At 32.4% G+C, this 13,390-nt stretch overlaps 1 protein-coding gene across 9 annotated transcripts in view; it reads left to right on the top strand.

Moving 5' to 3' along the window:
* how (protein held out wings) overlaps positions 1 to 13,390 on the top strand; it is a 274,412-nt gene that overhangs the window by 227,757 nt on the left and 33,265 nt on the right. For all 9 annotated transcript variants that reach the window (XM_067761261.1, XM_067761258.1, XM_067761257.1 and 6 more), the window contains exons 5-7: positions 5,903 to 6,043; positions 6,633 to 6,732; positions 10,961 to 11,266. In XM_067761261.1, coding sequence (XP_067617362.1) covers positions 5,903 to 6,043; positions 6,633 to 6,732; positions 10,961 to 11,266 — 547 coding nt within the window. The remainder of the gene's footprint in view (positions 1 to 5,902; positions 6,044 to 6,632; positions 6,733 to 10,960; positions 11,267 to 13,390) is intronic.

Here is a 13,390-nt window from a genome sequence, read left to right on the forward strand (position 1 = left end):
GTTCCGAGTGCTTGCCAAACACTGCCGAGGGGCGACCCGGCTTAGACAAATTTTATTCTAAATTGAAAAAACTTTGTTCTAAAATTCTGATGTTGCTTACCCGGGGGGTGAACCCAGGATCTTCGGTGTGGATGGCGGAGCATGCTACCATCCCATCACGGCGGCCTCCATAATTTCTCAAATACAATACAAATATTCCTACAAATATTTGTTCAAGAACATTTACTTTATTTCTAATATGTTTTTTCCCTTTTCTTAAATATATTATCCCATTTCCGCAAACATTTGCCCTTGTGCCAAATATATTTGCCTTTTTCTCAAATACATTTGTTCTTTCAGCTATGCTGCTCGTTACTGAGATACTAGTTGCATACATTTCTGAATTGGCTGTTTCCAAATAGTTTTTTAAGGGCAAATTTGTGATCCTTCATCCGAAATAGATCGATCTTTCCCCTTTTGCTGATTGTAGATAAATTAAGCATGTTTACTGGCCAATACCCAACAGTTTTATTCATTCTTGTTACAATGAAATGCGTCATGCCAAATTGCCCTACAATACACAGTTTAATTTGTTTCACGTGATGTTTGATCTTACTTTCAGTACATTCGTTGCATTGCGTTGACATTTGTTTACGCAGTTGACACTTCTCAAAACAGTTGCCAATAACTTTCACTGCTACCTCTACAACATTGCACGTCGTGCCGGCAAAAGCACATACTCATTACATACATACATACTTACGTATATGCTTGCTTTGTATGTTTAGCCCATTTATGTACATAACAACTTATAATGCAGGTACCACTTAAGTACAACATTTATGGTGTAAGTGCATTTTTAAGTGCTATTAGCGTTAAATAAAATAAAATAAACAACAAAGTATTGCAATAAAATTTAACAGGTTGTCATTTATGCCACTAAAATGCTATTGACAACATAAGCCACGTGCCTGTTAACATGCATTTTGAGTATATTAAATGATATTTATGTGCTTACAGCAGCGAACAGAAAAAATATAGTGGAAATTTGCATGAAACTTCCTTAATTAAAATCTTCTTTATTTTCGATATTTTTAGAAAAAACTCCCAAGAATCTTGTAACTGAAATTGTGCAAAATAATGTCAAAAACGTTTGAAATTTTCTTCAATACGAATTTTGATAAAAATTGCCACTGCTGACTAGATTGGTCGCATTTTGGTGTCGAGGTTTATACTATGTTCAAACAGAAAAATAAATTGAGGCTATTTCGATTTAACTTGAGTGGTGTTCATACAACTCTATTTAGCTTACACAATAGTAATTTGATAGCTGGTTGGCTCATCTCTACAGTAAGAACATATCTTTGTTGAGACTGTCAAAATGTGCGTATTGGTATTAGGTGCATGGAATGAAATGAAAACATAAAACTTTGAAATTTTTGTGTGTTGTAAGAAAATGTGTTCGATGTTTTGGTTTCATTTTGATTTTGCCATCTTCTTTTGACAATCCCTACTCCAGTGAAATGAAAGACATAAAATCAGCTGATGAGATGAACCAACCATATACTTCAGCCATGCGTAACTGACTTTTAATATACTCAATAAACACACTTTACAATGTTGCATTTGCTGTTTGAAACAATTTATTACGCAATTTTTTTTAAATTGGCAATTTATTATTACAATTTATTATATGACAAATTGCGTAATAAATTGCCCAAATAGTATAAATTGCCAATTTGGTGTGTGTTTGAACCTAGTATTAGTAGTCCAGATTGAGTTTCAGTCTCATTACTCCCTTTGTGAGTTCATTTGGCACCGATTACCGGCTCAATGAGGTTTGGATTTTTTTTTATAAGACCCAGCTTATTAAAATTAAATTAAAAAACGAATATTACAAAAATTCAAATTAAACAAAAAAGGTCAAATTAAAAATTCAAAAAAAAAAAACAAAAAAAAAAAAAATTTATTAAATAAAAAAGTGCCTTCTATTACAACTTTTTTTTGTCGTCTGTTATTTTTGCCCATAACACATGAATACAAATTTGGATTTAAAAAAAAAAATATATATATATGGGGTATTCCTCCCAATTCGACCAATTTTGAACCCGACCCCTTTAAAATTTGCTGAAAGTTTTTCTTCTTTTTCTAGCTTACGAAAGACGTTTTTCAGAATTTTTTTAAATTTTTTCATCCAACTCAAAAAAAGTTATGAATTTAAAAAAAAAACACCGTTTTTGTTTTCAAAATGCTATAACTGTTTCAAAAATTGACCGTTTGGGATCCTTTTTTTTTTTTTTTTTTTTAAATTTGTTTTTAAATGTACTTTTCGGAAAAAATACAAAAAAATTTTTAAAGGTTTTTTTATTTTTTTTTTATTTTTTCAGTTTTTCGAGATTTTTCGAATTTAGCCGTTTTTTTTTTTTCTCATAAAAAACTTCAATCAATTGTGCAATAATCCCCACTAATCCCGGAGTGGGCCGATTTTTTTAACATTTTTTTTATTTAATTGAAAAAAAAAAATTTCAAAAATAAAAATTTTTTGTTTATCAATTTTATTTATATAACAAAAAAATGTAAGAAAATGATTTTTAAGTATTCTTTTCTTTATATATCATGTTTATTATTTTTATAAAACTTACATGTTTAGTGTGTCAGTCATTAATCCTGGTTATTTTTATCGTAGATTACCATAATATATAAAGAAAATAATACTTAAAAATCATTTTCTTACATTTTTTTGTTATATAAATAAAATTGATAACAAAAATTTTATTTTTGAAATTTTTTTTTTCAATTAAATAAAAAAAAATATAAAAAAAAATCGGGCCTCTCCGGGATTAGTGGGGATGATTGCAGAATTGATTGAAGTTTTTTGTGAGAAAAAAAATGGCGAGATTCGAAAAATCTCGAAAACTGAAAAATTAAAAAAAAAAAACTTTAAAATTTTGTTTTGTATTTTTTCAGAAAAGTACATTTAAAAACAAATTTAAAAAAAAAGATCCCAAACGGTCAATTTTTGAAAAAGTTATAGCATTTTGAAAACAAAAACGGTGTTTTTTTTTTTAAATTCATAACTTTTTTTGAGTTGGATGAAAAAATTTGAAAAAATTCTGAAAAACGTCTTGTAAGCCAGAGAAAGAATTCTAAAGGGGTCGGGTTCAAAATTGGTCGAAATGGGATGGAATACCCCATATATACAGTGTACTCTCTCCTAACGGACACCTCTCTTAAGCGGACACCTCTCATAACGGACAGTTTTTTCAGTACCAAAAAAATCCTTAAGCATTTTTTAAGTTTTTCCCTTTTGAGCGGACAACCCTCCCATAACAGGACGCGGATACTTGCTTTTTACCACAAAGGGCTTTTTAATTTCCCATAACCGGACAGCTTACAACACTTTTTTTCATTTACTCTTTACCATATTCGTACAGCTGTTGCTTATTCACTAATACGTGCATGGATGTAGGGGAATCCCCTAAATACGAAGAACCTGTGTTCAATAAAGTAAAAAACATAAAAATGTATGTATCTATTGCATACACGTAGTTAGTATCTTCTTGTGTGTGTACGTACGTGAATCGCAATGCCTAAAGTAGTGTTGAGTATTAAAGACAAAGTTAATGTCATTGAAATTCATGAGAAAGAAAAACTAAAGGGCCCATTACTGATACTTAGCATAGACTTGACTTGGCTTGAGAACTGTCACTTACAGTTCTGTTAAATGAACATTGCATGTTACTGATTACTGAAAACTTAGCAACACTTAACTTGACTTAGAAGTCTGTTGAATTTTGATTTTCTATGTAAGTTCTAAGTGACGTTTACATTTTGAGATGCCACTTGTTTGTTTCCATTTCATTTTGACATTTTGTCATACAAATTGACATTTATTTAAAAATAAATTTGTATGCGCCAAGTGGAGTATAATCGTGGCTAAGTTGCCAAGTTTACTCCAAGTCAAGTCAAGTCTATGCTAAGTATCAGTAATGGGGGCTTAAGTGTACGAGAGTTGGCAAAGAAATGTAAGATCAGCAAAACGCAAGCTGCTAGCATTATCAAAAACAAAGATCAAATTTTAAGTTTGTGGGACACTGACGTCAACCCGTAGAGAAAAAGGAGGCTGCTGAAGCCCAAAGGCCTTAATATTGATACATTGTGCTACGAAAGCAAAAGAAATTGCAGTGAGACTCAATTACGACGATTTTAGTGCATCATCCGTACAATTTCTGGAGAAGCCGGTAGTGTAAATCAAGATGACGTCAAAAGTTTTTGCGCAAAAGTACCATATTTGATTGAAGGATATGATTCACGTAATATTTATAATGCATATGAGACTGGCTTATTATTCCGAGCATTACCCGATAAAAAATTTGCATTAAAAGGTGAAAAATGCACGGGTGGAAAACTGGCTAAAGGTAGACTCACGATTTTACACTGCGTGAATATGGCTGGAGAAAAAGAACGCCTTTTTGTTATTGGAAAATCTGCAAGGCCTAGAGCGTTTCGCAACATTAATTTGAACAATTTACCACTTACATGGCGGTTAAACAAAAAGGCTTGGATGACATCTGATTTGATGACAGATTTTCTCGTGCAATTCGATAGAAAAATGCAACTTCAAGAACGAAACGTCGTGTTATTTCTAGATAATGCAGCTTCCCATCCTCGTGATTTAAAGTGAAGAATGTTAAAGTAATTTTTCTCCCAGCAAATACAACAGCATTTTGTCACCCGCTTGATCACGGTGTTATAAAAAACTTTAAATTTATGTACAAATCGTTATTTTTAAAACATATTTTGGTACGGATGGAAGATTCAAATTCTGCTATGGAATTATCAAAATCAACAAATTTGTTAGATGTTTATTTTATACACAAGGCGTGGGAACAAGTGAGTCCGCAGACAATACAAAATTGTTTTATTAAAGCTGGGTTTGTGAAAACCGATTTGCCCAATGATGAAAGCGGGTGGACTGCAGAAGCTGAGCACTTGCCCAGTTCTCTAGAGTTATTAATCGAGTTCAGAGCGAAATCCAAATTGATGTGGAGGACTATATTAATTTAGATAATGAAATCTCTATAAATGTTGAAGACGTGGAAAATATCAATACTGAAATGTTACCTGTTTTCCAAGAATCGCTGGCCTTCTCATCTGAAGATGTAATAGAAAATGATATTGCTGACAATATTTCTTTTTATAAAAAGGCTTACTTAGCTATAAAAAAACTAAAGGATTTTTCTTTAAATCACAGCGACCTTAGGGGTGTTGAACTGCTAACTGATATTCAACTACATCTTCAAGATATTGAAATTAAAGGAAAAACTCGCCAAGTGAAAATTTCTGACTTTTTTAAATTATTTTAAATATTTTGTACACAAAACTTTATTCTTTAATTTATGAACAAAGCTTTATGAACCTCCTAACTCAGTCTTATTTGTATGTATTAATATTATTGTTTTGGAAATAAAACTGTTTAAACATTCATCAATAATACTTTTCTCATAAGCGGACACCTCTCATAAGCGGACAAATTTGGCAGTCTCTTAGGTGTCCGTTTAAGAGAGAGTACACTGTATATACATCCCAAAAGCTTAGCTTAGAAATGCAAAAATCATATTCAAATCGAAACTTTACTTGCGGAGTTATTACATTAAATACATACGTATTTAGGTACTTTATTTTATAAGTTGTATGGATACCACGCACTCCCGAAAGGGCTAGGCATCGGAGCGTACCAGACTCCAAACCGGAAAATTACTGCCCACATTTTTTAGTCTCCCCAAAAACAAATATATTTCTCTTTGGCGCTGTTCCTAATAACAAAGGAACTTTTTTATGCTAAAAACTATGAGTCGAATTCTTTTTAAATGCTACATGAACTCAATTTCTTTATCAAGAACTTTGGTAATATTTCTTGCAGGAGGACGCAAATCGTGGTAAACCCAATTGGGAACATCTAACCGATGATTTACATGTTTTAATCACTGTAGAAGACACAGAGAATCGTGCCAAAGTCAAACTAGCACAAGCCGTTGCTGAAGTGCAAAAGCTACTCGTACCGGTGAGTATTGATTCATTTGCATGATGAAGTTAGCTAAATACATGAATCTTATTAATAGGGTATGCGCAATATGTTATGATTATTAGCAACAAAAAAAAAAAAAACAACAGAGTTGTATTGCGAATAAAAAAGTAAAATAAAATTGCCAAATAATTTACATTTTTAAATATTTATTAAAACCAAAACAACCCTACACATAAACGCGTGCCTACAAATTAAAACAAAAAAACAAAATTATATTAATTTAACTAAAATGATGTTTTAATAATATAACCAAGAGAATTACGGAAATCAAAACCCACAACTTTTGTGTATGAGTTTATTATTTTTTTTGTAATTCTCTGCTAACTGCGTGCGCGTGCTCTCTTTTTAATAATCTGATTAATCAAAATAATTGTTTTTGTATTGGAATATCATATTTACATACATAATTTTCAAATCGCATAACAAACCCGTTAATATTGATGAACAATATTTTTGGAATTATATAAATTTAATTTAAATTTTTGTTTTTAATACTGAATTAATCAAGTAATTTTCTTTTGTGTATTAAACAAATTCACAACAACATTAATGTTTGTACTAACAGCAAGCCGAGGGCGAAGATGAACTTAAAAAACGTCAACTTATGGAATTAGCTATTATTAATGGCACTTATAGGGATACGTCTGCGAAAAATGCTATTCCAGGTATGTAACACTGACTCTCTCTCCCTTTAAATAATAATTTTTAGTTTCATTTAATATTGTTTCTATTTATTAAAATTTGAATAACAATAACTACTGGTGCTGATGCCCAAATATAAAAATGTAAAAAATAACACGACAAAATTGATTCCAACCGCTATCATCTCCCTAAAACACATATACTTAATCATAATTTTAGTTATAATATTAAGACAAATATTGGTTAGGTTTATTATATAAGCTATGTATTATATATTTATTTTTGTTATTATTTATTAATCTAAAGGTTTACATATATACACGTCGTATTCACTGCAGGTACCTTTTCATTAATTATAATTTTTGACTTCCATTACGTGACATCGCTTTCCTGTCTACTTTCAATTTAGGGAATCATTGCGATAGATCTTTAAGTAACTTCATTGTAACCTAGAAACCTGAAAGTTTCAAATTAGTTCAGAAGGCACTGAAAGTGCTACATATATAGTAAAAAACAAGTAAGGAAGGCTAAGTTCGGGTGTAACCGAACATTACATACTCAGCTGAGAGCTTTGGAGACAAAATAAGGGAAAATCGCCATGTAGGAAAATGAACCTAGGGTAACCCTGGAATGTGTTTGTATGACATGTGTACCAAATGGAAGGTAGTAAAGAGTATTTTAAAAGGGAGTGGGCCATAGTTCTATAGGTGGACACCTTTTAGAGATATCGCCATAAAGCTGACCAGGGTGACTCTAGAATGTCTTTGTACGATATGGGTATCAAATGAAAGGTGTTAATGATTATTTAAAAGGGAGTGGGCCTTAGTTCTATAGGTGGACGCCTTTTCGAGTTATAAAGGTGGACCAGGGGTAACTCTGGAATGTGTTTGTACGATATGGGTATAAAATTAAAGGTATTACCGAGGGTTTAAAAGGGAGTGGCCCTTAGTTGTATATGTGAAGGCGTTTTCGAAATATCGACCAAAATGTGGACCATGGTGACCCAGAACATCAACTGTCGGGTACAGCTAATTTTTTTATATATATAATACCACGAACAGTATTCCTGCCAAGATTCCAAGGGCTTTTGATTTCGCCCTGCAGAAATTTTTCATTTTATTCTACTTAATATGGTAAGGTGTCACACCCATTTTACCAAGTTTTTTTCTAAAGTTATATTTTGCGTCAATAAACCAATCCAATTACCATGTTTTATCCCTTTTTTCATATTTGGTATAGAATTATGGCATTGTTTTAATTTTTCGTAATTTTCGATATCGAAAAATGGTCATAGTCGGATTTCGGCCATTTTTATACCAAGATAAAGTGACCTCAGATAAGTACGTGAACTAAGTTTAGTTAAGATATATCGTTTTTTTGCGCAAGTTATCGTGTTAACAGCCGAGCGGAAGGACAAACGGTCGACTGTGTATAAACACTGGGCGTGGCTTCAACCGTTTTCGCCCATTTTCACAGAAAACAGTTATCGCCATAGAATCTATGCCCCCACCAAATTTCACAAGGATTAGTAAATTTTTGTTCGACTTATGGCATTAAAAGTATTCTAGACAAATTAAATGAAAAAGGGCGGAGCCACGCCGATTTTGAAATTTTCTTTTATTTTTGTATATTGTCGCACTATGTTATTACTAGAGTTGTATGTTGACATAATTTACTTATATACTGTAAATATATTAAATTTTTTGTTAAAATTCGACTTAAAAATTTTTTTTTTTAAAGTGGGCGTGTTCGTCATCCGATTTTGCTAATTTTTATTTAGCACACATATAGGAATAATAGTAACGTTCATGCCAAATTTCATCATGATATCTTCAACGACTGCCAAATTACAGCTTACTAAACTTTTAAATTACCTTCTTTAAAAGTGGGCGGTGCCACGCCCACTCTTCAAAATTTTACTAATTTTCTATTCTGCGTCATAAGTTCAACCCACCTAATTATAGCACTTTTTCGGTGTTTAAAAATTTTCGATATCGAAAAAGTGGGCGTGATTATAGTTCGATTTCGTTCATTTTAAATAGCGATCTGAGATAAGTGCCCAGGAATCTACATACCAAATTTCATCAAGATACCTCAAGATTTACTCAAGTTATCGTGTTTACGGACGGACGAACGGACGGACATGGCTAAATAATTTCTTTTTTCGACCAGATCATTTTGATATATAGAAGTCTATATCTATCTCGATTAGTTTATGCCGTTACGGATTACCGTTATGTGAACAAAATTAGTATACTCTCTGAGCTCTGCTCAGCTGAGTATAAAAAAAAAACACGTTCATTGAACTATAGACATGATGAATAATAAATATTATTCGCATAACGTCTGTACCTGTCATCATGTGGCCCAACCTCACTGTGTCGAACACACAATGGATCTAACTAGGTAGACCAACGCCCCAACGAAGGCTCCATGTTCTTGCCAAAACACTTCATCGGGTGTACAATCACAATGTCTTACCTTGGTAAGATATGGGCCGATCGAAAACCTGTTCCCTTTTATGGGTAATGGCTTCCGGTTGCACAGAAATTCCACCGTAAGTTCCATCACATACACTGGAAACTCCCAAATTGCACGCTGCATCATGCGCTGGTCCTTGGTTAGGCAAAGGCTACATTCAGTGGATCGCATTATGGTAGCTGCTCAACCACTTACTACACCTAACACTTAATACCAATCAGCTACATGATATAATTGCACAATTAAGTGATGTGAACAACCTTTTCTGACAACCGGTGTAGCAATGGAGACTGATAACCGGCCAGAAACCAAGGGAAAACCTTTTTGCCAACTTAAAGAACGAAGAAACTGCATTACTCCTAAAAGAATGTTTCATTATCAACTTCGAGAGCAGAAGAAGCAGCATAGCTCCCAAGAGAATGCTTTATTGCCAACTTTTTTAAAAGTGAACTCTTCTCGCTTTTGAGATAAGACTTGTATGCAAGTATACAATGATATACAGTTTTAACTAGCAAGTGTTGCACAGCGCCCTCTTTCGATCAATACACAATTCTGAATTGGATAGCCATGGCATTTTAGTCGTCTTTTACGACCGGTACACCTACTGCAGGCATATTCTAACACCTAGCCTGTTGGGGGAAGACACGATGAATAGGCGAAATCAGTAAGAAAGTAGATGGCGCAGGTGTCGAGATAATTGATGGGAAAACTCGTATTAAAAATAATGACGCAGATTTCAAATAATTTCGTGTAAGCATACTCATCTTTCTTAGACCCGTGTTTTAGAAAACTTGCTGACAATCTAAGAATTAGGCTGACAAAAACACCTATCAGTTATTAGACCCCAATCCTAAGGATTATTATAATTTTAAATAATTTAGAGTAGCTTTTAGGATATACTTAAAGAAAATTGGAACTACTTCGAGATAATATTAGGAATGTGGGGATTAGCGCCTAAAGTGAACTATGAGAAGCCTCACACGTTTTGACATAATACTTTGTTTAGATATCTCAACACGTTTTGGAGATATTCTACAAATGTGAACCATTGGTAAACTTGAAATGTGTGAAATATAGGCGTCAAAAAAGTGTATCATCGTGGGTTTAAATTTAACGTATTTTCTTTTGCTCAATATCTTTACTGGTTTTAAAATAGGCTCAGTTTATTCTCTGTGGGATTTTTATTAGTATAGGAGAAAATATACACACTGGATGCATCATTATGTTGAGGAACATGAACATTTTTTACGGAATGGAAATCATGTATGAATTGATGTTCTTATGCATCAAACGTTAGGATAAATGCGTATCTATGAAATATCAGGTTTCTAGAAAAAATTTCAAATTTATTTGGTTCCAAGTAAGTTATAGGTTCAGATAACAAATGTTGGAATACACTATGCTTTTTTTTAGATAATGCTTAGGCATTTTCAACATTCGAGCTTATTAAAGATGCTTAATTTTTATTACTCTAATCATGTTCATTTTTTTAGATTTAGTCAGTGCTATTTTTTTAACACTGAATGAGTCCGTAGTGTTACCAGAAGTTTGTTTAACCAGGACCTATGTTATAAAATATATTATAAGTAGTATAAGTAGTATATTATTAAATCTTATTATGTTTTGCACAGCTGGACGGTGCTGGTATACATTATTTTATATAGCTTTTAATTTTTTAAGTAAGCATTATAACAAAGTAATAGTTTTAATACTAAAATTTCTTTTTTTTTCTTCTTTTATCTTTTTTCTGCTTCTATAAAATATATATAGCATGTGAGGAGGAATGGCGCCGTGTAATTGCTGCAACGGCTGACACCCGTCTATTGACGCCGGCTTTACCTGGTCTGGCACAACAAATACGCGCACCACAAGCCACCACATTGGGCGCTCCATTGATACTATCACAACGTATGACTGTACCCACAACAGCGGCGAGCATATTATCAGGTCAAGCTGCACCCACATTTGAGACTCCTACACATGGAATGATTTTTGCTCCTTATGGCGATTATGCGAATTATGCTGCACTCGCTGCTGCTGGTAATCCTTTGCTGGCGGAATATGCAGATCATAGCGGTGGGTTGTTTGCTAGATAAATATTTTTAAATCTAATCTAAATATTCGTATTTCAACTTACTTATTCTATTCAATTATTAATTAATTCATTCATTGATTAATCGAATTTGCAGTTTACAACTTTTTAAAAGTTTGTTTTTTTTTGCTATTATTTTTTTTTATTTGACTATAACTATGTTTTGTGTCTTGACTAAAACAAAACAAAATATTTTTTTTTATAGTTTTTTGCTTTTGTTGTTTAGAGGGAAAAGAAACAATTTTGAGAGCTAAGCAATATTTACAAATTGCTACATATATTAATAATTGATAATAACATATAGGCATTTAGAAATTTTATTAAACTGCAAATTACATTTACAACAATTAAAACATCATATAGTTATTTAGGCATACATACTTACATAAGTGTAGCAACAACAATAGTTAACACTTAATACAAATAATAATAAAAGGAAAAAAATATAGGCTACTTTCTGGAAACGCTAGCAACAACTTACCAAATACAAACATACAATTATCATATACATACTACTTATATACATATTTACAAGCATAATATTTACAAGAACATACAACACGAAAGCTACTTAATTAATTTAATATAGTGATAATAATATTTTAAGGTAACAGGAGATTTACAAAATCAGTTAGACTAGTTTTAATAATTTATGAGTTGAAATAGAGAAAGGGAAATATATACCGTTATGTTCTACAACGATATATGCATAGTGATGGGAAAGGGGTAAATACCCAAATGCTAAATACCCGGTAAATTGGTTATATATGGTAAAAATGGGTAAATACCCAAATATTTACCCAAAAGAAGGGTAAAAATAATCTTTTGGAAAATATGGGAAACAAACACACACATTCAATCCAAAATGTACCCAATTTGTCCTATATTGGTGGATAGTCATCCATTACGCTATCGGTTGAATTAGTTGTAATCTGTAATCCAGCGTTTTTCAAAAATATTTATCCAATAATGCATGCCTTTGCAAAAATTTAAGTTTACCCAGTAAACATTTTAAGACAAAAAAGAGTCGGAAAAATATCTAAATTAGAGCGTTTACAGTCGGTATTTGCTCATTTGGGGGGTATTTCCTGCTTGCAATGGTCGTCCTATATGAGCCTATTAACGTATATCATTTGAGCCTACATAAGAGTCCGACATAAGTCTTAAAAGGCGTTTAAACAGCTCATATTATACTCTACTGGAACTCTACGGCGTCATTTTTAACTCTAATAAACTCTGATTATCTGACTCCTATATGGCCTATTTATATCATATATAGTTCGACACACCGTGGCATCTTTGCGGTCACATTAAAAATTTCGAGAAGCGTCCATGTGCGGAAAAACGTCGATGCTTAAAAAAAAAAAAGAATAGCAAGGGTAACAATAATGTACAAATGTAATTCATTTTTCATTAAAATGAAAAATTGTCGCAACAAAGTTTCAAAATTTGTTCCAAACTCGCTGTGACGAACATAAATAGTCGATGAATGATAATTTTTGCATGCTAGGTTAGGAGCTTTTAGGCCGTTAAATAAAAGCCAAAAATATAATTCTCTTTTACCCTCCTACGCGTTTCGACGCTTTTCTGATTCCTACATTGCCCACTTATTTCGGACTCGTTTCGGATTGTTAAATTATGAACGATGTGAGCATGTTTGAGGGGTAGCTTTGTTTGCGTAAATATGTGTACCATATAAACATTCTCTTACAGTTCTGGAGTTCAGTATGGGTCTGAAAAATATCAGCTTCAAAGATGCTTTCATCTTAGGGCCTTTTATGACTCCAGTTTGATGAAATTATGAACAAACGAAAAGTATTAAAATCAGTAAACTAGGCAGCTCCGAAAAAAAAAATCAGAAATTTTTCTGTGACAATTTATTCTAAATAAATAATTAATTCAACTAATGCTTATTTCATTTCTATATTATCCTCATAGTAGTTTTATCACAACAATTTTCTCCCCTATGTTTTCCGCTTCGGATATATGTCAAAAATTCTTCCTAAAAGCCCTGAAGTAGTGTCATTAAAAGACTCAAAATTAGCAGTATATGACGCCAATAATGCTCATATATGATATGGGAAGCAGGCCTGTATAAGACTTATGTT

Source organism: Eurosta solidaginis, chromosome 1 (assembly GCF_040869045.1).
Source record: "Eurosta solidaginis isolate ZX-2024a chromosome 1, ASM4086904v1, whole genome shotgun sequence".
Classification (NCBI taxonomy): domain Eukaryota; kingdom Metazoa; phylum Arthropoda; class Insecta; order Diptera; family Tephritidae; genus Eurosta; species Eurosta solidaginis.